This window comes from Centropristis striata, chromosome 12 (genome assembly GCF_030273125.1).
Source record: "Centropristis striata isolate RG_2023a ecotype Rhode Island chromosome 12, C.striata_1.0, whole genome shotgun sequence".
NCBI classification, from domain to species: domain Eukaryota; kingdom Metazoa; phylum Chordata; class Actinopteri; order Perciformes; family Serranidae; genus Centropristis; species Centropristis striata.
Window position 1 is genome coordinate 9,075,060 of NC_081528.1, and position 24,090 is coordinate 9,099,149.

Consider the following 24,090-nt stretch of genomic DNA (forward strand, 5'->3'; position numbering starts at 1 on the left):
GGACACATTGTTGGTTCTGTTCTTTGTCAGAAAGAAAAACATAGGATGCCTCATGCTTAAGTTTTCTGTAAAAAGGCTCAACATCAAGAGGAACAAACTCCTAAAGACAACATGTACGTCAACAGCAGAGGGACACAAATGTTTTCTGGTGTTTCTGAAATCTCACAGCTTTTCTCCAGCTGATTAACCTCTCTGGCATCTACAATGCAGAGTGATGACAAGCGCAGAGACCTCGCAGGTTTCAGAGCAGCTGTCAGTAAAGTGCCTTTCAGAGTATTAAGCACGGGTAATTTAGCCCCTTTAGCAGAGCCGGTGGGCTCGGTCAAGACTTTAAAGTCTTCACACCTCCTACAGAGACGCGTAAATGAAGCACAACTCTTTAGAAAAAGCATTTAGCCACAAGCTGCTGTAATACAAACTCATTAGCACTCTGAGTGAAAGACAGTAGACACATTTTCTGCTTCATAGTCACACAAACTCCTTGTAGGTTAACCATATTTGGCAGAAATGATGCCACACTGTAAAAAGAATCTTAAAGAAAGGGTAAAAAGTCTGGCAGCAAAACTTGCCAAACAGTTGCCGTCAAATAACAGTAAAAAAGTATACTATTTTACTTTAAAAATATAGGTAATATACAGTAAATATCTGTATTAAAACAAATGTTTTTTTATATATAACAGTAAGTGTGTAACTTTTTTGCATTTTTTTTGTTACAATTTCTTTTTCCATTTTTTACATTCAATTTAAAGATTTACTGTAAAAAAAACAGAAAGAAAAAAAGATTTACCTTTTTTTAATCGCATTTTTAGCAAACAAAAAAACCTCTGTTAAATAATACAGTACATTTCTGTATTTTTTACAATGCATATTAACTCTAAGAGAAGTTCTATACACTTACCGTGAGAATACTGTAGTTTCCGGGCCAGAAATCACCATGTGATGTCACCACACCGGTCACTGAGTCGATCTGGAATCGCTCGTCCTTGTTGTCTTGGAGCTTGTATGTCACCACAGCGTTCGAGCCCTCATCGTCGTCCCGTGCGACCATCCTGCAGACTTCCTGTCTGCCTGCCTGCTGCCGCTGGTTGGGCAGCTTAATGTGGAAAAGTTTGTCTGTGAACTTCGGTCGGTTGTCATTAGCGTCCAGAACTCGAATCACCACGGTGGCGGTGGAGCGCAGAGACGGAGACCCATTATCTGAGACGATTACCTGAGAATTGGGACGAAAGACAGTTAAAATAATAATAAACCTTAAATGCAATAAAAAACAACCTTTTCTTCCCCATGTTATGGACTGAACTAATAATTAGGAAAATAATCTGCAATCAATAAGAATAACCTTTTTTTCGCAGCTCTGTTGGGATTTTTTCCCCTTGTTTTTGCCTAATTTTCAGGTGCCACATGCTGTCCATACTCAATAAGACTCTTTTACCTCGGTTACTGAATTATTTGACTTTGAAAACTCAATCCACTGAGAAAAAATATGAGATGTGGTTAAAAATTCCAGAAAGATATAGACATTTTAATCTGTTCACTGCACCGAGTTGATTGATTCGCCCAGCATCATGACATGAAACATGGTTTTAAAGCCATTGATCCAACCTGCACCACATCACTAACGCCGATATTAGGATGCTGTCAAGCTGTGCTTCTATGTTTTGCCAATATCAGTCGATAACTTAGATTGTTTTGATGTCACTCTGCTCTTAAAACCCGGCAAAACTGGTATGTTTACATGGCTTTGCATTTGTGTTGACTTAAAATTAAGATATATTCAGATGGATATATTGGTCTCCGGTGATCGACGCCACCTCCTGCATGGAAATTACACTATTAATTAATTAATTATAATTAGTCAATGTCAAACTGAAGATGGAAACTGAGTGTTATATGTTGACAGTTCTGTCTGATATCTTGCAAGAAAAAGCTAGTAAGTGTGTGTGTGTGTGTGTGTGTGTGTGTGTGTGTGTGTTTTTCAAACTACTGCTTCCCAAGAATTAACTTTCATGTTCCAGTCAGTATCAGTGTGTTCTTAACATAAACATGACATTACATGTAATGATGATTATTAGACAAAAATTCATGCACCGGTAAATTTCCTATTATTTAAATTGATTAAAAATATAATTTTTATCCTGAAATGTGCCAAAATGTTTTGCTGCAGCCCAGAAAGAAAATACTTCATATTTTATTTCATGGCCAAATAATTTTGGTTTAATTTTTGATAATTAAAGGGTTAGGTTTTTCCATTTGAGAAAGTGTTGCACACAACGTTTCCTGTAGCTGAAGTGGATTCTGGTCTATCTTCTGTCTTCTCATGTTAATGCAAAAGTTGGCCTCTGTGTGTCCTCCGCACCCAGCATGACTGCTCAAAATTAAAAAACTTGCCCTAACTTTCCAACCTTGAATCCAAATCCTGATGCTATCCAGCCTAAAAAAGCCTCTTAAACAGATTAGGATAACCCAACATGCCCCGATGTTTTCAGTGACAAACAAAACAGACTTTTGTCTTCTGGTTAAAAGCTACCTCGTCTCTCTTCAAAGTAACTAGTTGGAACTCAAAAAGTGTAAAACACATGAGATGCCTTGAACAGCCTGCAGAACATATTATCCTGCCATGGATTTATTGATACTCAGAACCTGCGATGCACTTGTTTTTCCCCGTCTCAGCATTAGTCCGAGGGGAAGAGAAAATGTTGTTTATAAGAGACTCACCTCGATACTGTGTTCTGGTTTATCCTCCCGGTCCAAAGCTGAGAGAGTGCTGATAACACCTGCACACACACACAGAAAGAATCAATGTTGTTAGTGTGTGTGAGTCTCAGTCCTGGGAAGTGAGAGTGCTAATTACACCTAAACAAACAAACAGACAGTTATTGCTTGTTATTGTAGGTGTGTTTATTTGTGTCTGTCTCAGAACAGTCACAAAAGCTGAGCAAACACATTTGGGTTTATGGATGTTGTTTCTGCTGCTGTTGCTGTTATATTTGTGTATATTTCTGTATGTCTACCCGACAGTATATCCTCCAGTGTGTGCGTGTGTGTGTGTGTGTGTGTGTTTGTGTGTGTGTGTGTGTGTGTGTGTGTGCGTGTGTGTGTTGGTGTGTGTGTGTGTGTGTGTGTGTGTGTCAGTCCGTTCAGAGCAGCACAACCGTCTTAAGCTGCCAAGCAATAAAAAAAAATGTACTCAAGCTGTCATCATGAATTATTTTTTCACCTTCCAAACCACTGATCAGTAACATAAATAGATACATACATGAAATAACAACAGATGCACAAATATTATACATGTACTACATATATTATACTTTTTTTCCATCTCATGTTGACCGACTTATTTCCAAGAAAGTTATGACTAGATCTCTGGTAAACACGAGATTTAAAGTGTTGCTTTTTCATGATTCTTTGTGGAGAAAGTGACAAAATCGAAGGAGTCTTGTCACTAAAATGTATTTACTCAAGGTCAGCCCTGAAATAAACACATATAATATTGATAACAATATCAGCACATTTGTTTAGCAAATAATACATTTAATTAATTAATCTGGAGCTTTGAAAAGCATCTAGTGAATTTCCTCAGCAGGTGGAGTGGAGTTAGCTTGAGTTGGGATGTGGTTGAAAGCTCTGGAGGAAGCTCTATTAATGCATTTTGTTCAAGAATGAATTTTAATGCTCAAATTATAAGCCAAATAATAATAATATTAATAATAATAATACCTTTATTTATATAGCACCTTTAAAAACAGCGTTCACAAAGTGCTTTGACAGAACAAGCATGAATAAAACTCATGCAAAAATAAGAAACCAACAATGAAGAAGAAAAAATACCACACAAGTTAAAAAGACCAACATCACATGAATGCAAGTCTGTAAAAATGTTTTTTGAGAAGTGACTTAAAGGAATTCACTGATTCAGCAAGCCTCAGGTCCTCAGGCAGGGCGTCCCAGAGTCGAGGGGCCCTGATGGCAAACGCCCTATCACCTTTAGTTTTGAGCCTTGACTTTGCAACAGCCAGAAGGGACCCGCCAGGGGACTTAAGGCTGCAGGCTGGCTCAAAAGGTGTCAATATCTCTGAAATGTAACTTGGAGCCAGCCCCTGACGTGCTTTAAAGGTGATCAGTAAAATCTTACAATAAGTTCTAAAACGAAAAGGAAGCCAATGAAGAGAAGCTAAAATCTGAGTAATGTGCTGTCGTCTGTTAAAACCAGTAAGAATAATTTTGCCACACCGCAGATAAATACAGAACAATACTGCCAAGTCTGAGCTTAAATTCAATTAAATTCTGAATCTCCAAAGCTTTTAACCAAGTCTCTCGACCTTCCTCAACATTTGGAGTTGCTGTAGTGTGAGATGTGGTTGTTTCTTTTGGCCAGAAATGTTTATTGGAGACCTTACTGGGCAGATGACAAATACAAACAGACTACAACTTTGACTTCCAAACTTGTTCTCCCCTTTTTTGGTGTGTTTGAACCCCTGACACATCCCAAACTCTCACAAGGAGAAGGAGAAGAACACAACAAACAAAAAACTAAATAAAATGAATAAAGCACACGCACAAACTGTAGAGAAGAAACATGGAACAAAGATATTCAAAGTGCTCTCTTCGAAGCACGGCTGCATTGAGAATCTGTTGGGTTCCAGCGAGGTAGCAGTGTTTACACATGTATTATTAGGCTGCCATCTTTGTAGATATTAGAAGATGAACCTCTTCAGGCATATTTCACATACATTAAATCATGCAGACAGAGAGACAGGTTTGTTGTAGAAGGTGGATTAATGCTTTTCTACTGCACCAGAATATGTCTACGGGCCACAAGAGAGAAAAATGGTAACAAACGTGAAATAATTACTTCAGTTGGTAACGCTCAAATGAATTACATTCAATGTGTTACTGTGTACGTTCCACTGGTGACGAGCCTGATCCATCACAGATACATTCATCACTCATCGAAGGCTGAACAGCCAACAACGGTCTCTAACCGATTTTCTCCATCGTCAGTTTACCAAGTAGCAGAAGAAGCGTTCCATGACTAAACCGCAGTTTAACCGCTCATTAATAACAGCACCAGACTGAAGGTTTGGTGAATCACTGTTTATGTCTGTATCATGTTTGCTTCTCATACAAGTGATAAAGTATGTGGCTCAACAGGTTTATTCAGACACATTTGGCCACTGTGCAGCTGTTTGTGTGTCTGCAGCTGTTTACTCACTTCAGTATAACCTGCCAGGGACACTCATGTATAAACATAAGTGTTCCAGATAAACTATTTACTGAGTCGTGGAGAAAACCGTCATTATGCACTCTAGGAATTTGTAATTAAATATATTTTTTCACCATATTTTTTATGGGGACTAAGATGGTAGTAATTGGTACTTACTCGAAAAATACTACAATGCTTGCATCATTGTTATACTCACTGGATCTGTACTAAATGTGTGATGTTATTTTTTAAATTAATAACACATTTTTAAATTAAGACACTATTTGTTTAAAGCCTGCATTTTGGTGCATTTCACTCCGTCTTATCTCTTTTTTTCTGCAGCAGTTACTCAATTTCCCACTTGGGCTATTGACCTCATCTCATCCAATCTAAATAAATGAAGTGTGTTAGGGCAGCTATTAGCTCTAACAAGGAGAGCAGGAACACACTGGCTAATGCTGCTGGCTGCATAATAACAGGGGTCAGGTGGAGGAGGGAGTGGATGAGAGAGAGTGTGTGTGTGTGTGTGTGTGTGTGTGTGTGTGTGTGAGTTCATCCCCTTTCACACCAAAGCAAGGACCAAGGAAAACCCCCGTCTTTATTGCTGGTGTGAAGTGATTACGGATTCTGCTCTGGAGGAGGTTTTATGACAATCTGATGCTCCTCCTTTTGTTGAAAGGATAAACATCTGGTTTAATAGTAACAACACGAACACAACAGGGATATTAAACTTATCTTATAGCCGCCATGTGTACAATCTATAGCCCTTTCCCACATAAAATCCTTGTTAATTATTCATGAAGATGATTAAAATAACGCTTTTAATTTCACTTTTTATAGGGAGACAAAACAAAGAAGCCTTTAAAAGTTTGATTAAAAGTGTTGTAAAAACTGTTAGCACTGCCTTACCTGTACCCCTGCACACCTGGCTAAACTCTGTCTAATTATAGGTTTTGGAAAGTTGTAAAATTGCAGGATGCAGCCCCCCAAATTTAACAATAAATATATGAGCAAGATAGGCTTTTTACAATAGGCCTGGAAAGAAGTCAATGGTATTTAAATGCATCAGGAACATCAAGCAATCATCTGAGACTGATCCATGTTTTACTGTAACAAATATGTCACTGTGTGAACAGGGTGGTTGCTGTTCGGCTGGAAGCCAGGTGTGCACAGGTGTGAAAACGGGCAGAACTCCAAGTACAATGCACAGTTTTTCCTCTGCAGTTCATTCCCACTGATTAATGACACAGATCGGCACTGTGAAGGAGCGAGAACAAAGACATACATTTGGCATTTGACCAAAATTGGCACTGAAATAAGTTCCACAAAAACTAAAACCCAGGCATTAAAAATTACCTTATTTAGATATTTTTTGCATTCTGATGTGTTTTTCAATGACAATCTTCAGATTTTCGCCATGGACAGGCTGCCGGCTGGCTAGCTTGTCTAAATAAATTAAAATTATTTTTTTTTTTCAGTCAAACTTTTTAATGCCAAATTGTATTTTCAATGCCAAAACGCACTGTGACTGTCCTCGCTCCATAGTTTTAAGCTTTCAAATGATGAAAGTGATGAAAGTTTTGATACATTACATGGACAAAAATGAGCCTCAACTACACATTTCTTTTTACTCTCAGTGAGGGAAACTTCCTGTGTTTCTTCCTGTAATTCCACAATTTTATTTCCAAAAGCCCGTTTAGATATTTTCCCTCATCTCTTGGGCCAGAAACTAGTTTGTAATTTTGTAATTGCTTCCTTCATCATAACAACGACTTCTTATCCTTCCTTCAAACGCAACAACAAGACAAATCTTGTAAAACACAAAACTGAGGTTGATCAAAGAGGCAGCGATCAATGTGGAGGAGAAATTAGTAAGCAGAGAAGGTAAGAACTCAAAATCAGCTCGTGTTATTTGCATTTTTGTGGAATTAGATGTTGATGTATATGTTGGTGTGTACTAGTTACCATGGAAGCTGTCTGTAACCCACACTGTCAAGTATTTACAGTTTATTCTACATTCTTAGTCTACTTTGCAACATTGCAGAGGGAAACAATGTACTTTGTACTCCACTGCACCAATGTTACCTACTTAGATTAAAATTCTATATCTAAATCTTTTATCCAAATCTCAAAATCAGCTTATATAATCTGAAAGTATTGGAAATTGATCTACATTATTGCATTAATAATGACAATCTGCATCATGAGTTCTTTTACTGATACTTTAAGGATATTCTCCTGATTGCACTTTTGTTGTCTGAACTACAAATTTGAATGCAGGACTTTTACTTGTAACAGAGTATTTCTCTGGGACTTAATTAGGGGTGTGAATACCTTCTCTACCACTAAACCTGGTAGCTCTGTCTATTGTAAGCTAACCGACAAGAAAGGGCAGGAAACCTGCAGATTAATGGGCTGATATGTTTCAAAATGGACACAAATGCAAACAGCTGATGTTTATTTTATGTATATTACATTGGGTGTCTGCAAGGCCGACACGTGTACGGACTCTTGAAGTAACACTAACCCTGGTGGCTGTGCAGTCATGAGAGCATAATTTCAGCTTCACATTTCTTAAGCTTGTGGCACAGGTTATATCTGTATCAGGTGAAACAGCATCAAACTAAGAAAAATTTTAACCATTCTGCAGAACTGAATATTTCTGTATAAACCACTACAGGAAGAAGTTTAAGTATTCTGAAGCCACTTCAATGGCTGCATGCAAAGTAACCCTGATCCCTGCTGGGATCACTTAAGAGTTTTGTAATTTGGGAACACCAGAGGGATGAGTTCATTTGTTGGGATGCAGTGAAGGAGACAGGAGGAGGAGGAGGAGGAGGAGGAGGAGGAGGAGGAGGAGGAGGAGGAGGTGTGGGAGCCTGTCCCTGCAGTGCAGACAGAGCTGAGGGGTGGTATGTGCAGACCATGCTGAGGGTCATTCAGACCTTTTCTTTTTTACGACAGTGCAAACAAGCCCTGCTGAGTACATCATTAGACCAGGTGGGGCACATTAGAAAGTGTGTTTTTGTCATTAGTGCAGACATGGGAATCAGGGCTAAAGCCGAGTCTCTCCCTCGTCGCCTGTTTTCACTCAGCCGTGTTGGGCTGCTGTCAAAACCACGTGAAGATAAACAGACTGTCTGACATGTCGGGACCTGGTTTGTTTGTTTCCTCGTCTTTCTCTTTATATTCACTGCCAGTTGGCTACTCTACAACTGCTACTACTAGCTACCATCTTTTTAATGTGGCTTTTGGATCACTCATGGAGTCCTGTCAATATCAACTTTTAAGGGAGCAGTCATAAATGATGTGGCACTTCTGAGCAACATTTCAGCAATGTGAATGAGTCAAGGGAAGAAAACTTTCAGGTTCACAGTCAGTCAAACAAATCAAGATTGCAAGACAGCAGCCCAAATTCACTTGGGGTTGGGTTGAGTTTATTTGTTGGACTAAGAATACAAAACGACTTCTTTAATAACAAATGCATGCAAATTAAGTTGTGAGTGTAAACAAGCCCCTGTAAAGAGCTGCAAACAGCCCAATTCATCACTAATTGCAAGAGCAAAGCTTTTAAAATAAAACAGCGAGCTGGCACCCCTAGGCCTTAAATGCCCCTCATTATCGGATACCTATCTGATCTGATCTGATCTCAGATGGAAAACACTGTCTCGTCTGCCTGACTTACTGGCAATGCTATCTGATCATTGCAACCATTCTCAGCGCACAAACTTTCTCAAGGTGAGCTCAGTTACAAAACAGGAAACTTGCAAATGTTTTAAAAGAGTCAGAGGAAAGACGCAAACAGAGTGGAACAAGAGATCAGCTCTGCATGGTGCAAATTAAGGCTGAGACATTTGAGTTTGAGATGGAAATCTTTTATGAATAAGCCTGGAGGAAAAGAAAAGTCCTGCCTTTCTTAAAATGAATAAACCAACACCAGTGTGATTGATATTCCTTTGAGTACACACTAAAAACACGATTTATGAAAATTATTTTTGTACACACAAACACATAACATATATCTGTTTTTGCAAATCAACTTTTTAAGTTATTCCATATCTGAATATATTGCTTCATTTTCTTAAATAGGCTATGGGTTAAATAGGTTATCATGCAAACAGGAGGAAATAATGATTTGTTGGAAGCTATTTTTGCGGCAGATTTGGCGTTCTAGTGAGTATTTGTGGCAGCAGGAGGGTGAATATGGGATTGACAACCATGGAGCCTCATGGCACAGAGGAGGAAGACAGCTGTGGATACACGTGCAATACTTGTTGGTAGATCTATAGATTGTTGGTTTTGTGGCGGATTTGTTGGCAAGAAAAAGAAAAAAGTATTCTTTTTTTTTCTGCCAAACTTGTTAAAGTGTAAAAAAGTACTAGCTGGATATATCAGTTTAAGGACTTTTAGGGGCTCTGAAATATTTTGAGGAATTTGCTATTGCAAAATGCTAATTGAATTGGGCACATTCCCGACTTGTCTGGCCTTGTTAACAAACAACTTTTCTCCCGAAACACAAAATGAAACCCCGCTGGAGTTACATAAGAGAGAGGAGCTGATTTTCGGTCATTTTGGTGATTCGGCACACCCTTGTTCCCTGCACAAACCTGTTGTTGGAGTCAGACAATTCGTTTGGAGCAATAACAGCTCAGCTAAAACAGATTGGACTGGATTTCATTTGTTTTCCCTCTTGCTCAGCACACATCCTTCACTGCTGAAACTCTTTAAAGTTGAACCAGACAAACAGTGCTGCAGTGTAAAGTATAGACACGATCCAAGAGGGTAAAAAGCTCAACCAGAAACCTGCACACAGCCATGAGTCACTTCATCCTGTCGAGGCATGAGACGTTACACTCACCTGAACATTAGTAATAGTTGGTTCATTCGTGAAAAAAAAAACAAGGTGGATCATGTTCTAAAGGTCACATTTCAACAGCACTCTAATCTTAGTCAAAGCAACACAATCTCCCTCATTTACACGATCAGCGAACGCTGATATCTGATTTTTCTTGTATTTCTCTGTTGTCTGATTATTTTTAATGGCAGCTACTTTACTGTTCCTGCCTTCAAGTTAAAGGCCAGATTATCTGTGTAAATGTCAAATATCCTCTTAATGTTTTTTGCACCGTGCATGCAAATTATTTTATGACATTACATGGGCCAAACATTGTATTCGTATGTGATTTTTGAAGTCCAAAAACTACAGGCATTAATGTGCTGCTATGACAGCCTCTACTCTTCTGGTTTCAGGCTATCCACCAAATTTTTGAATCCAGCTGCAGGGATTTGTTCCCAATCAGCTGCTAGAGCATTAGTGAGGTCCAAGACCGATGCTGGCTGATAAGGTCTTGCCCCGTTCCAGTTCACCCCAAAGATGTTGGATGGGGTTGGGGTCAGGGCACTGATACAGCTGTCTCTGTGCACGGGGGCAGGGGGGTTGTCATGTTGAAACAAGAAAGGGAATTCCAAAACTAGACAAGAATTTGACCATAGTTGTCCACATACTCTTGGCCATAGTATGTTTAAACAAAAAATATGTTTTTTTTTGGTTTACTGTTTTGGACAATTTCGATTCTATATTTTTTAAAGTTTACCATTTTAATTTGTGTAATCACTTCACATATTTTATTGAGTTTCCGTGGTTAGTAATATATTTTCTTGTTTGACCGGTTCTGTGTTATTATAAACAGATTTTTAGGTTTGACATTAATTCCCAAACATTGGGCATTAATGTGCTGCCATAACAGCCTCCACTCCTCTGCTTTGACTCTTTCCAACAGATTCTAGGCTTCAGGGATTTGTTCCAATTCAGCCACAAGAGCATTAGTGAGGTCCAACACTGATGCTGGCTGATAAGGTCCGGCTCACTTCAGTTCACCCCAAAGGTGTTGGACAGGGTAGAGGTCAGTTAAACCCTTCCATAACAAACTGGGATAATCATCTCTTAATGGAGCTGGCTTTGTGCATGGGGATATTGTCATGCTGAACACAAACAGTTGTCAAAAAGTTGGAATATGTTTGTCTTATTATGATTGCATGCTGAAATAGTTTTCATTCTACTTTTTTCAAATTCTTTTTTACCGACATTTTCATTTTTCACCCTTACATCTGAGTTATCAGTTTATTTTACAGTGTTTCCCCTGCCATTATGCCAGCCCACCCAACCTGACTGACAAGGAATTATTGATTTCATTATTTTAAAAAGAAAAGTAAATAAATGTATTGTAATATTGTTTATATTTTCATAGTTGTGTATCTTTCAAAGGCCCACTATATGCTTAAGTTATAGCATATTGTGGAACATTTCCAAGAACTGAACGATGTCTGACAGGAAAAAAACAGAGCAGTCAATCTTCACTAACTCTCCAAAACAGTTTCATGTTTGCTAATGTTTATGTGTGGGTAGTTATGTCTGTTGTTGTTCCACTGTTTGTGTTTAAAGTGCAATTTATTCTTTATTCCTATCATTTTATGTGGACTTATGGACGGCTAACTTTTGGAAACAAATGAGGATCCAATATGAGAATAAATAATACATTTCAGTAGCATTTGATGAATTTAGGTCATTTACATTCATGTTGCTGAGGCTTGACATTAGAGGAGTAAAAAAAGTACACAAAGACACAGTCACCCCTTTCAACCAGAGACATTTTTCATCCTGTGCTTCAATGCACGACTGTATGAATATCAAATACACCTGCTTTTACACAAAACAGCTTGTTTTAATGTGACACTCTCCGGCTGTTTCAACACCTTCTGTCCTGCCTGCCTTTGTGTGACGTCTCTCCGTTAAACATGGCTCGCCCTCTCTCTGTAATCCCTCTGTATACCGGCCTTAGGGTGTGGACAAACACTAGAGCTACCTGGGGATTATTATAAGAAGAGGACAGGGCTTGTAGCGGCTTGTATCGTTCAGAGCTAACGTTTCGCTAATTTGCCTGAACTTCAAAGTCCGTCACTAGATGAGTCAGTTGCAACTGTCAGAAATGAACATGCACATATCTCCGGGGGGGTTAGAGGCCTCTATTTTTTTAGCCCAGCTATTCCATTTTTCTCTCAACAAATCCTCTCAGATCACAGGTGAGTGAGTTTGTGAGTGACCTCTGAATGAGTTTCTCATTATGAAGTTTCATTTTCAGCCCTTTACTCTGTGTGACACGCCCAGGTTCTGCATGACTTATCCTGCTCAGACTTGCAACATGCATTAGAAGAAGATATTAACCATTTTTAAACCCCCAGTTGTGGGAAATAACTAATTTTACAGCTGCAGTAATACCTCTGAATCAAAATGTAAATCTGCCACGGGGACATGGCCACATATACAGGTGTGTCGTAACTGTTTGTGAAAGCGAAAGCACAGAGGTCCTCCAGATGTCTTATAATCACAAAGGGAGTTGAATTTAAAATGTAAATCAATCACAATGGAGCGAGTTGCCTATATTTCTGTCCAAACTGCTTATGAAATGGGAGGAAGACACCATGCAGACTGATCCAATTACATCCTATATCCCAGAGTAGCTATATAGTTGTCTGCCCGTAAAAGCTTCAATTACATGTTTCAGGGCCGTGCTGAATGTTCAGATGTCTGCACTTACTGTCACCCAGCTGGAGAATGAATTTTGTTTAAAATAGCAAGAACTGACCTTACAATGAAAGCATGGAGCTGTGGCGTCAACATGTCAATTTATGTTGATTCCAAGCAGAATATCCATTCATTCATTACCCTTAAATGCTTTTCTGAACTCTGGGCTGGAGCCGGTCCCATCTGACAGTGGGTGAGAGGCGGGGTACTCCCTGGACAGGTCTCTAGACTATCAGGTCTAGGAAGTCTATCATCAAGGAAACCGGATAGAACACACACTGACTCAGGGAGAACATGCACAGTCAAGCTGGATTCGACCCTCTTGCTGTGAGGCAAAAGTCCTAACCACTACACCACTGTGTAGCCTTTTCTAGCAGAATACATTTTTGTGAAATTGAAAGAAAATCTTAGCCTAGAAACCAGATTAATCAGCCAAGCTCATGTTTCATTTGCTGTGCATCTGGTCTCCCTCCATTCAGACAGAATTCTAAAATACTGGCCCTGAATGGGCAAATAACAACCATTTATGTCACTTGGGGTGAGTTTGACATGATGACAGGCATCCAAAACAACTCATGAAACTCAAAATCAAAGTCAAAAATCAAAATATCGAACTAGTCAGCTCTTATCAAATATGTACCAAGATTCTGTTACTGGGTTAGCTATTTCTTACATTGGATGTTTTTAGAAACACATCTTGCTCCTGTTCTCACTAGCAACTCATGGGGACTGTTTTCCATGTTCAGTGAAAACATTTCTGATCATTCACTTTTAATTACCTGTCTTGGGATCCACATCAAAGTATGTCCGGTGAGATTCCAGCATCTGGAAGGACAGCTTCCCCTCAGAAGAAGTGTCCAGGTCTGTGGCTGACACCTGGACGACAGACTTCACCTTGTCCACGTTCTCCAGGACTGATGCGAAATATACCGGCTGAGAAAGTTCTGGAGCGTTATCGTTCACGTCCAGGACCTCCAGGAAGACGTGAGTCCAGGAGATCAGAGGCTCGGTCCCCAGGTCAGTGACGTAAACAGAAAGCCAGTAGTGTGGCATCATCTCGCGGTCCAGCCTCTCTGTCGTACGAATCACACCTGAGACACGTGAAAGGGATCAGACAGTTTGACTTATGAACAGAAAACCAGTATTTACTTGTTTCAAACTGCTGCTGTGCCTTAGTAATTAATCACTTATCAGGTACATCAATTTAAGATTTAATAACTGTAACCACCCTTGAGGTAATATCAATCATCACGACTTTCATCTACCTTAAGGTGCCTAATTGCATTTTTAAAGACGGAGTGGTGCCCAAAGGCTGAGCAGCATGACACCCTGGTGTTGCCAAAACGAACCCAAATTCCATAAGTGTAAAAGAAGCTAAAAGGTAGTTATGGTATGCCAGGGGACTAAAATGTTTTCTGCATTTTTTTTCAGAAGCAGCTAAAAATTGGATACCCTGAGGGAGAGCTGCAAAACCAGTGACACAGAGAAAGAGATATATTTCAGCATTATGACAGAGAACTCGATTCACCCTGATTTTATCTGTGCTTTAAGTGCAGCAGCAGTCAATGGAATGCAAAATAATTTGTTGAGAGGTCGAAAGGAATCCTCTGCAATGGATATGCTGATGGAAAAAAAGACAAACCACCTAAAATACCCCAGAGAGAGAGAAAAAAAAACATGTTGTACAACTACAGGAGGAAATACACTGCTGTAAAGATTTTCTGATACGACGTGGTGAAGGCATGTCAGTCTGCTGGCTAATATAAACTTTACTGGGCTTTATATTTAATTTATTTATCGTATTAATGCAGATTGAACCTGAATCTCACCTTTGATCTTAATCCTCTGAACCACAATTATAGTAGAAAGAAACTGTAAAAACTGGCATTGTCGTCAGAATAATAGGGCCATGATTGGGCCAATTTCATAGAGCTGCAAGACTTTTGTCTTTTATATAGATTTTATATATTGCAGTGAAATACAAGGCCACAGTGGGTAAAATGTAAAAAAAAAAAGCAACAAAAAAAAAGAAAGAAAGAAAGGAAGAAAGGAAGAAAGAAAGAAAGAAAGAAAGAAAGAAAGAAAGAAAGAAAGGGTTAACTATCATTCAAATATTGTTAGTTATAAAATATGCAGCATCTTAAGACTGAAAGGTCAATACATAGAACAAAAATGTAGAAATATAGTGTTTCTACCTGATTCCTCATCAATGGTGAACACTCCGAGACCAGAGCCTTCATGGATGTGGTACCGAACAACTCCATCTCTGCCCATGTCCTTGTCTGAAGCTGTCAGTGTGACGACTGATGTCCCCACGGCTGCATCTTCCATGACTCCGGTTTCATACACAAACTCTGAAAACACAGGCCTGTGGAGGTTCTCGTTGACATCAAGAACTTGAATCTCCACAAAGCAGGAGGAGGAGAGGGAGCGGGGGAGGCCGTGATCCACTGCCCGGACTGTGAGGTTGTAAATGGGCCGCCTCTCAAAGTCCAGCTCCCTTTCCAGGGTCAGGGCGCCCGTGGAGGAGTCGAGGTGAAAGATCCCGCCCTCTGTTTTCTTTAGGTTGTAGGTGACGAGGCCACCACTGCCAAGATCCAAGTCAACGCTCTCAACCCAGACAAGCAGAGTGCCCACAGGGACATCCTCTGGGACTTTTATTTTGTAAACCTTGGGCACAAACTTGGGAGGGTTGTCATTTATGTCTTGCAAAACAACCACAAGGTCGATCACGGAGAACAACTGGGGGCCCAGTTTGGCTTGATCTCTGGCTTGGATCCGGAGGTCGTGCCTGGGAGAGGTTTCTCGGTCCAAACGGCTCGTCACCACCACCTCACCGGTCCCTTCATCAATTCTGAACATGTCTGTAGACGTCAGTAGGGAGTATTGGACGCTACCACTTGTATCTACATCAGGGTCTAGTGCACGAGCTGTAAAAATAATAGAGTCCACCTCTGTGTTTTCAGGCACGTGTATCACGTATCTGGGCTGATCAAAAACAGGAGGATTGTCGTTGACGTCCAGGACGTTCACTGCGACAAACTTCCATGCCGATGTTTGCGGTATTCCCAAATCATAAACAGTGATGTTCAAAATGTAGAACTCTTTATTCTCTCTGTCTAACGGGCAAACTAACTGAAGGTCACCAGAGAAAACGTCAATGGAGAAACAGCCATCTTCATTTCCACTTGATATGGTGTACACCAGCTTGCTGTTAAACCCCGTGTCAGCGTCCGTTGCCTTGAACTGAACGATGGTGGAATTCAGCGGATGGTCCTCGATCAGGTCGATTGAACCCGGGATGCTCAAGTCAAACTTTGGAGAATGCCGGTTGGTGATGTGGATATCAGAGAACGCTTCATCTTCTTGACTGGTTAAAACAGGTTTGATTGACTCTATCAGTTTATCTGTGAGCTGTTTGAAAACGCCCGTTTCCTGGCAGTTGAGCGTTGCTTCATCGCCTCTGTTTGTGACAGTTACTCTAACAATTGAAGGTTCAGACGAATGTTTACCATCTGTGGCTACCACTCTCAAATCGAACGAACTTGCTCGGAGGGGAATCGGTTGCTTAAGGGTGATGGCTCCTGACGAGTCAATACTAAACACTTGGAGTTCGTTTCCGGACTCGATGACATACTTCAGCTGCTGCAGCTCATCCACATCGATGGCTGACAGCTCAGCGACTGTGTGCCCGACAGGTAAATCTTGGGGTATAGTGGTGTTGCAGCCCACCCTCTCAAACAGAGGGACGTTGTCGTTGATGTTGTTGAGGGTTATGGTCACGGGGCATTCGCTGACCTGACTGAAGGGGCTGCCGCTGTCTGAGGCCCAAACTCTCAAGTGGTACCGCCGCTTCATCAGCTCGTAGTCTAAGTGTTCGGAGGTTGAGATGACACCTGTGAAAGGGTCTATTATGAAAGGTAACGGGCCTGCGTTTGCAATAGCATAAGTCACAAAGCCGCTTTTGCCTTTATCTTGATCCATGGCAGCTACTTTTAAAACGCTGCTACCAACGGGGGTGTTTTCATCCAGTGTGGCCTGATAGGAGGTGTGGCTGAACTGTGGGCTGTTGTCATTTTCATCTGTTATCTCAATCACTATGTGAGTCTCAGCATCACCATGATTGGCCACTACATCGAACTCGTATCGCTCCTTTCTCTCGTAGTCAAATTTCTCCGTTGTTATGATAATTCCCGTTTTGGGGTTTATCTTGAATTTAGTGCTGTCTGGATTATTTTTGATACTAAAGGTGACATTATAAGGTACTGAGGCAACTGAAACCTTGACTACATAAGTTTTAGGGGGGGAAAACTCACTCAGTGTGACAATGTAGGTGTCCTCCAAAAATGCCAAAGGGCTGTAATGATAGGCCGGAACGTGGATTTGTGTAATTGGAGAGAGTAAACTTGGGAAGCTCCTGTCTTTAGCTTGAAGGGACAAATTCAGCCCAAAAGGAGTTTGAGACCAGATAATCCTCTTTGTAGAGATCACTTGGAAGTCAGTGCCCTGCACACCTAAGGGGATTATCTCAAAACACTTGTGGGGATCCCCTCCAACAATTTTAAGGGATTCCACAGGCTTAACTCCTGCTTCCACATGGACATGGATAGTTATTTTACCGTCTGTGGAGACTGTGGGTTTGGGTGGAGGTGTGATAACTGGAGAAGCCATGGGCATCTTTTGTATGTTTATTGTAACCCTTGCGACATTACCAAATTTTTGAACACCAGATATCTTCTTTGTCCTGTCCTCTGCTAAAACTGTGAGGTCGTACCTCTCATGGCGGGTGTGATTGAGCTTTCTGACGAGGCTGACTGTGCCTGTGAAAGGGTCGACGACAAAAGGATGAGCTCTGCTGGTGAAAGAGTAATAAAACTGAGCGTTGCTCCCAATGTCAGCATCTGTAGCGCTAACCCTCACGACACTCGACTTAAGTGGGGTGTCCTCCCTGATGGCCTCGTTGTACGAGGCGGGAAAGAAAAGAGGTTTTAGGTCGTTGGTGTCAAGTACCTGGACAAACACCTTCGTCTTCGCCTCGAAGGAAAACGTGTTTTCGATTGCAGCCACAGTGAGAATGTAGGAGTCTCTGACCTCCCTGTTGAGGAGTGCTGAGTTACTGCTGCGTGTTTTGATCCTGAGGAAGCAGAAATCCCCAACTTTAACCGCCTCTGCTTGGAAAAGGCCGTCGTCATCACCCGAGATGACGTTATATTTGATTTCCCAGAACAGATCTGTCACTTCAATGCCCATCTTCACCGGCGTCTCGGCATACGTCCGCGGGGCAGAGTTCTCATTGATGGTGGCATTGTAAAGATGATGTGTGAACCTCAGTGGCAAGCTGTCTTTTCCCTTTCCCATACTCCCCTGACATCTCGCCACGTGCAGAAAGACAGAGGCTAAAGTGAGGAGAGTTGTTCCGAAAGCTGCCATCTTTGGTACCTCCATGACGATCCTCAGACCTGTAAGAAATAGATAAAAGAAAGAGACAAATAAATGTCTTGTAAAATCAAGAAAAACAGAAGTCTTGTCTGTTTCATCTTGCATTAGCTGCAGAACCACACAACTCTTGTAACTACACAATTTTGTAAACAGACCAATCATTTGCCCTAAGCTTAAAAAAATAATGGGCACAGTATACACTCTGACACAACAGAGGAGGGGAGGCCTGTGGCAAGGTATTAGACTCGTGCTGCGACTTGCAAACAAAAAAAAGGCAAAGTAAAACAACACATTGTTTTAAGACCGGATAGCTGCCTCCAAGTCTTTTCAGAATAGGCTGCAGAACAAACCCTCCCCCATAATTATTCTCTTTGGTGGCCAAACACTCGCAGAAAGTACTCATCAAAATTATTACTCCTAAGCCTTTGTCATCACAAAGCTATGAGAAGGGATTTGTAGTTTGATGACTCTGTATCATGCAGACGGCAGTGGGTGGTTCAGTCCTGATCCGAGAGTAAACTGCTGCATGTGTACTGTAGGTCTGAGCCTGTGATTGCTGTCTGTGCATTAAAAGTCCCTGGAGGCATGGGCCACCAAATTGCTGCTTTCATAATCAACAAAGGATCAAGATCCCACACTGCTGGCATTTCAATATGTGTTGGATCTGCAATATCTCTTTTTATAAGAGAGACTTGGTGCCAGAAATGGCAGCATGAAATGTTTAAAATAAATGAACGCCAAGACAGACTTGGATCACGAAGTGTAATAAAGTTGAAGAGTCTCAGATGAAAACCGCAGCTTTTACTGTTTAAAACATTGACATTGCTCATAAAACATTTATTGGATGCTGCATTTAAATTGATGACAGTTCTTTAAACTATTTTTCACAGGTTATTACAAACATGCGTCAAGAGTTCTGTTCTTTTCTAGTGCCTGGTTTAGTCTCACAGAGCAGATTCGTCACTAAGAAAACGGTCTTGTCATATTTCCTTTGAACCTAATCTAAATTGTAATCGGTGTTATTCATACTTCAGTGTTGTAGCTATGATGGCATAACTGATGTTATCTTAATCCATGGAGTGATTACTTTGATTCGAACTGAGGATTTAGCTATGCTAACTGTTTACCTGTGGACAGGCAAAGTGTGTTGACACTCAGACTGATAGTGAAAAGATCAAGGCAGGGGAGTGTTGAGTAAGATATGGGGAAAGCAGAGTGCATATGCAAAACTGGCAGCTTACGTCATGCACCGTATGAAACAGCTTCTTAAGTAAATAGGATAATAAAGAATGTGAATCCCAAAAATCCATTAATTTCTTTCTTATTGGCCGACATGTTTTGGCACTATTCACAAATCAAGGCACACATCATCAAGCAATTTATAAACTTAACTCTTTAGGATTAATTCAACTGCATAGAGACAAACCATGGAGGAAAAAACATGTGCATATAAACTAACGCTGGGCCAAAAACAGGGTTCCAGTTCTATGGAAATTGACAGTTATCATATCCTGTATATTCACTTATCCAAGACTGTTTACACAAACATCCAAACGTCCATTTAATTAATAGTTTTTGTTTGGATTAGGTGACAAAGTTAGAAAGAAACACATGATTTTGACCCAGGAGATCACAGTTTGTGTTGCATGTGCAACCAAAGGTGAATGTTCAGATATTTTGGCTCACATACACAAGTTTACTCACGTAACAAACTTAACCTACATATGTTACTTATGTAATAAACATACTCATTTCAACACAAACCATTATCTTTTCCTGAGCCAAACAACAAGCAAATTGTTTTAATTCACAACATTAGTCACGTGTCAAAACTGCAACTGCAACTGTTTCACAACATGTTTTGCAGCCCTGCACCTGCAAAACTGATGCTGATGCCTCTCAGTTTGAAGCGTGGGGCCACTGACCAAGCTGCTGTATTTGATGAGCTGGAAGTGAGAATGTGTTGGCACTGCATGAATGCCCTAATTCAGGTTTGACACATGCCTGAAGGTGCACCCTTTTACATGTGGACTCCACGCTATTTAATGAAAACCAATTGTGCACAAGAATTATGGAAATGTATGAGCTAAAGTGAGCCCAGTTGATGCACGGCCACACTACACCAGCTCGGATTTCACAACACCCAGAACTGACAGCAGAAAAAGAACTGCGGGGCAGAACACTTTGCCCTTCACTGCCACTCACTGACAGCTCGTCCACAGCTAAAAGCAATCCGCACAGAACAATCTGCAGGGCAGAGATGGTGTTCCATGGGATCAGCGATGAAAAGATATATCATGCTCTTTCACCCTTTTGCTCCTCCGCAAGATTTAAACCTGCTCAGATGGTATTATTAGAAAAATGCAGAAAGAAAATGCAAACAATTTGACCCCATCGTTAGGCCAGAGTCCTAAAGAAAACACACAAGAAAGTAGCAAGACAAAAGGAGCCTTCATATTGCGCCACAAAGGTATGAATACCGAGGTCATAGATTATCTCACAATTTATATGGGTCTGAGAAAACAGCTCATCACAGGTATACGATGTACTGAATGTTCAGGTCTGTGACTGCAGGTAGCCTGGCGCTGGGGGTTGCAGTGGAGGGTGACAAGTATGTGGGGTTTTATCTTCAGTCAGGGCACTCGGTGACAGATAATCAGATTACTACAGTCAGGGTCACTATTTGGGTTTCGGAAGAGATTTAAGGAATCCTGCATTCTACATTGTTCTATCTTTTACATCGGCGAGGTCGGATCAAATGAGGTTTTAGCATATTTCAGACTCAGGGCTGGGTCATATTTTAAACCACGGACACTTTACATGTGGTACTTGAGAGTTTTAGAGCCTTTGCTTTCAGTCTGAAATATCAACAGAGATACCTCATAGATTATAGGTCTCACTGCATGAATGAAATGAAATAGAGAATTAAATTTTTCATTTTGCATGACTGTGCGACTGGTTATTGAATCAATGTTCACATTGATCTCAGTCTCACAGATATGGATGTTCAGGAGTGGTATAATGAGGTATAAAGTAATCCTAAAGAGTAATATTTTACAGGTCTGACAAGGATTTTGTCTTTGAAAAATTCTTTAATATGGTTATCCCTGTGGACGGAACCAATCTGTCTGAATTGAAAAAGGTCACTTTACCCAATATGCAAAGAAAAGATACTTTGCTTCACATATTCATCAAAACTCGATGATCTGGATAACTATAGATAATCACTAAGAGAGAAAATCATTCTGCAAGTTGAACTTCTATGATCATTTATTTTCCAATACAACATTTCTTTCCTTGTGCCGACAAGTGTTACCTATATTATGTAAAAAGGAGGTTTCACATGTTGAACTATTTTTTTAAACCTCTCTTGTCCACTCCTCTCTGCTCTGTGTAAACAACCTGCAGTTCAGCCGAGTTTCACTGAATTTTGGTCACATGACTGTTGGTCTCAGTCGAGTCATTCACGGCTTCACAGTTGCACCAAAGAGGCCCCAAATGTAATGTTTTTTGTTTGTTTTGTTTTTTACAGAAATTGGTAAGTGCAAATCCTAAAGAGGAATATCTTTATTTTAAGCTGAAATTTGGTTATTTTTTCTGACACAAACGTTAATCACACATATTTGTTCGGGCGCTGTTTGATATGTGAAAATGTGATGAGAATTTCTGTTTTTTCAGTTTCTGTTTTCTGTAATTTACTACAAGCGGTATTACAATATGTGAAAAAATAAATTAGCCATCAAAACACAGAAAGAAATTGTCTTATTAAATAGATGACAGATAACAGATGTAATGTGCTCTGTGTGAGGATATACAGTAGAGCATCGAACAATATTTGGCAACATCATAACTCAAAGTGTCATCATCATAAAATACTTATACAAATATTTGCTGATGTAGTGTTTTGCCAATGTAAAGCAGCAGTGAAAGCCTTTAGTGAGCATCAAGAGGAGGTCTGATGTGATGAGAGGAGGATGGATTACACAAACACAGAAATGTGTCTATTTCCATTTGTATCTAATGAACACTGTGTCAGACATGTAATGAATCCCACAAATCAGCATGAAATGCCTCATCATCACAAAGTCATACTCATCTCACTGCATTCAGAGGGAGTTATTGTGCTATTGCACCTTTTTACTGCCTGGTGGATTTTTATTTCCCTACACTGCAAAAAAACAACAACATTACATTGTACATTAAGTGCAAATGCAATATTAAAAAAAGGAAATTATTTTTATTACAAATATTAACCACAAAATGTATCTTAAAATCTGTAAATAATATAATGGGACATTCTTGGTTAAAATGCAAAAATAAACATCATGTTGCTGAAAGTAAAAATTTGGGCAACTTTGTGTTTTCTAACTGTAAAACTTTAAATTTAATGAAAAAAAGTAAAATGAAAATAGCCTGTACCGTAAGTTAATTTACATATTATTTCTTTAAAAATACAGGAAATATCTGTATTTAAAGAATATATATCATAAGTACTGTATGTTATCTGTATTTTAAAAGGAAATTATCTGTAAAATAACTTACGGTTGTTTACTCCTATTTGACATTAAGTGTTGAGTGAAAGCTACTTTTTACCGTTTCTTTACATTTTTTCCTTTTTTTACAGTGTATGTGTAAACTGAGTTGTAAATTATAATTTGTATCTAAAATAAGTATGAGTGAACAAAACTGTATTCATTTTCTTTGCTAAACTAAAAAAGTGGAATTTCTACCAAGTCAGCCACTACTACTTCTGTATTTGTAAAATTGAACACTTCTGTGAATTATTGAAAACCTTTTTATGATTTGCTGCAAACTGAGGTGTCGCTGAAACTTTCTATGGGGCCGGTAAACTAAACTGAACCTGCAACTGATTCTGAAAGGAAACGTTCATGTTTTCATCCAAACATCCATCGCTGCAGGGCAGAAACCTCAGGCCATTACAGCTGCTGCTGAGGTCAGCTCGCACACACACACGCACACACAGACACACACGCCTGCCTCCCGGTGTGTGTTCCAGGTAGCAACCTGCAGCCACACGTTGAGCTCCAGCTTCATGGATCACATTTCACCATCACCCCTATGGCTCCCAGTACAGACAGAACAGTATCTGCAGCTTTTTTTTTTCATTCCTCATCTCCACCACCTCTGTCTGTCAGTGTGAACCTGACTGAGCTGTCATTATCTGCTGGAAGCTCAACAGTGTTGAAATCTGCTGCAGACCCACACACTTTCTAACACAAGTCTCGGGAAGTTTTCTGTTTCATGTTTGCCGGCTCTCTGCGGCAGGCTGAGGCCACGTGATCCCTGCTGTTCATCACTTCTCCACGGAGAGATTCCAGCAGAGGGCTGATGTAGCAGCAGGTCCATTTGTCAACGTAATAGAAGTTTATTCCCATATGCTGCTCATTTTTCATGTCTCTAAAACTTATTTTTCTTCACTAATGTTTAAAATACTTTTTCTTTCTTTATCTACACGGCATAATTGTGTTTGGTCGCATGTGTGCTAATATCCCGTACCACTGGACCTATCATTATTTTTGGTGCACAATTACAGGTGCATCTCAATGAATTAGAATAGATGGAAATCCATCTCCAGTAGGCCTAACCATGTATTGACTGCATATAGATGGACATACTTTTTAGAGGCCAACATTTCCATATTAAACATACTTCTTAAAATTGGTCTTTTGTAATGTAAAAATGTTTTTGAGACACGGAATTTTAGGTCTTCATTAAATGTAAGCCATAATCATTATAATTAGAAGAAATTGAATAAATTAAGACATGAAATGTTTCATTCTGTGTGTAATGGATCTATATAGTGTGTTATTTTCACTTTTTGAATTGAATTACTGACATAAACTTT

The 24,090-nt window shown here is 40.0% G+C and overlaps 1 protein-coding gene across 1 annotated transcript in view; it reads right to left on the bottom strand.

Annotated features, from left to right (window-relative positions):
- fat2 (FAT atypical cadherin 2) overlaps positions 1 to 24,090 on the bottom strand; it is a 125,838-nt gene that overhangs the window by 90,791 nt on the left and 10,957 nt on the right. Inside the window, exons 2-5 of the mRNA XM_059345583.1 lie at positions 14,981 to 18,244; positions 13,565 to 13,876; positions 2,716 to 2,774; positions 899 to 1,210 (exon numbers count right to left, since the gene is read on the bottom strand). Of these exons, the coding sequence (XP_059201566.1) occupies positions 899 to 1,210; positions 2,716 to 2,774; positions 13,565 to 13,876; positions 14,981 to 18,230 (3,933 nt within the window). The 5' untranslated portion in view covers positions 18,231 to 18,244. The remainder of the gene's footprint in view (positions 1 to 898; positions 1,211 to 2,715; positions 2,775 to 13,564; positions 13,877 to 14,980; positions 18,245 to 24,090) is intronic.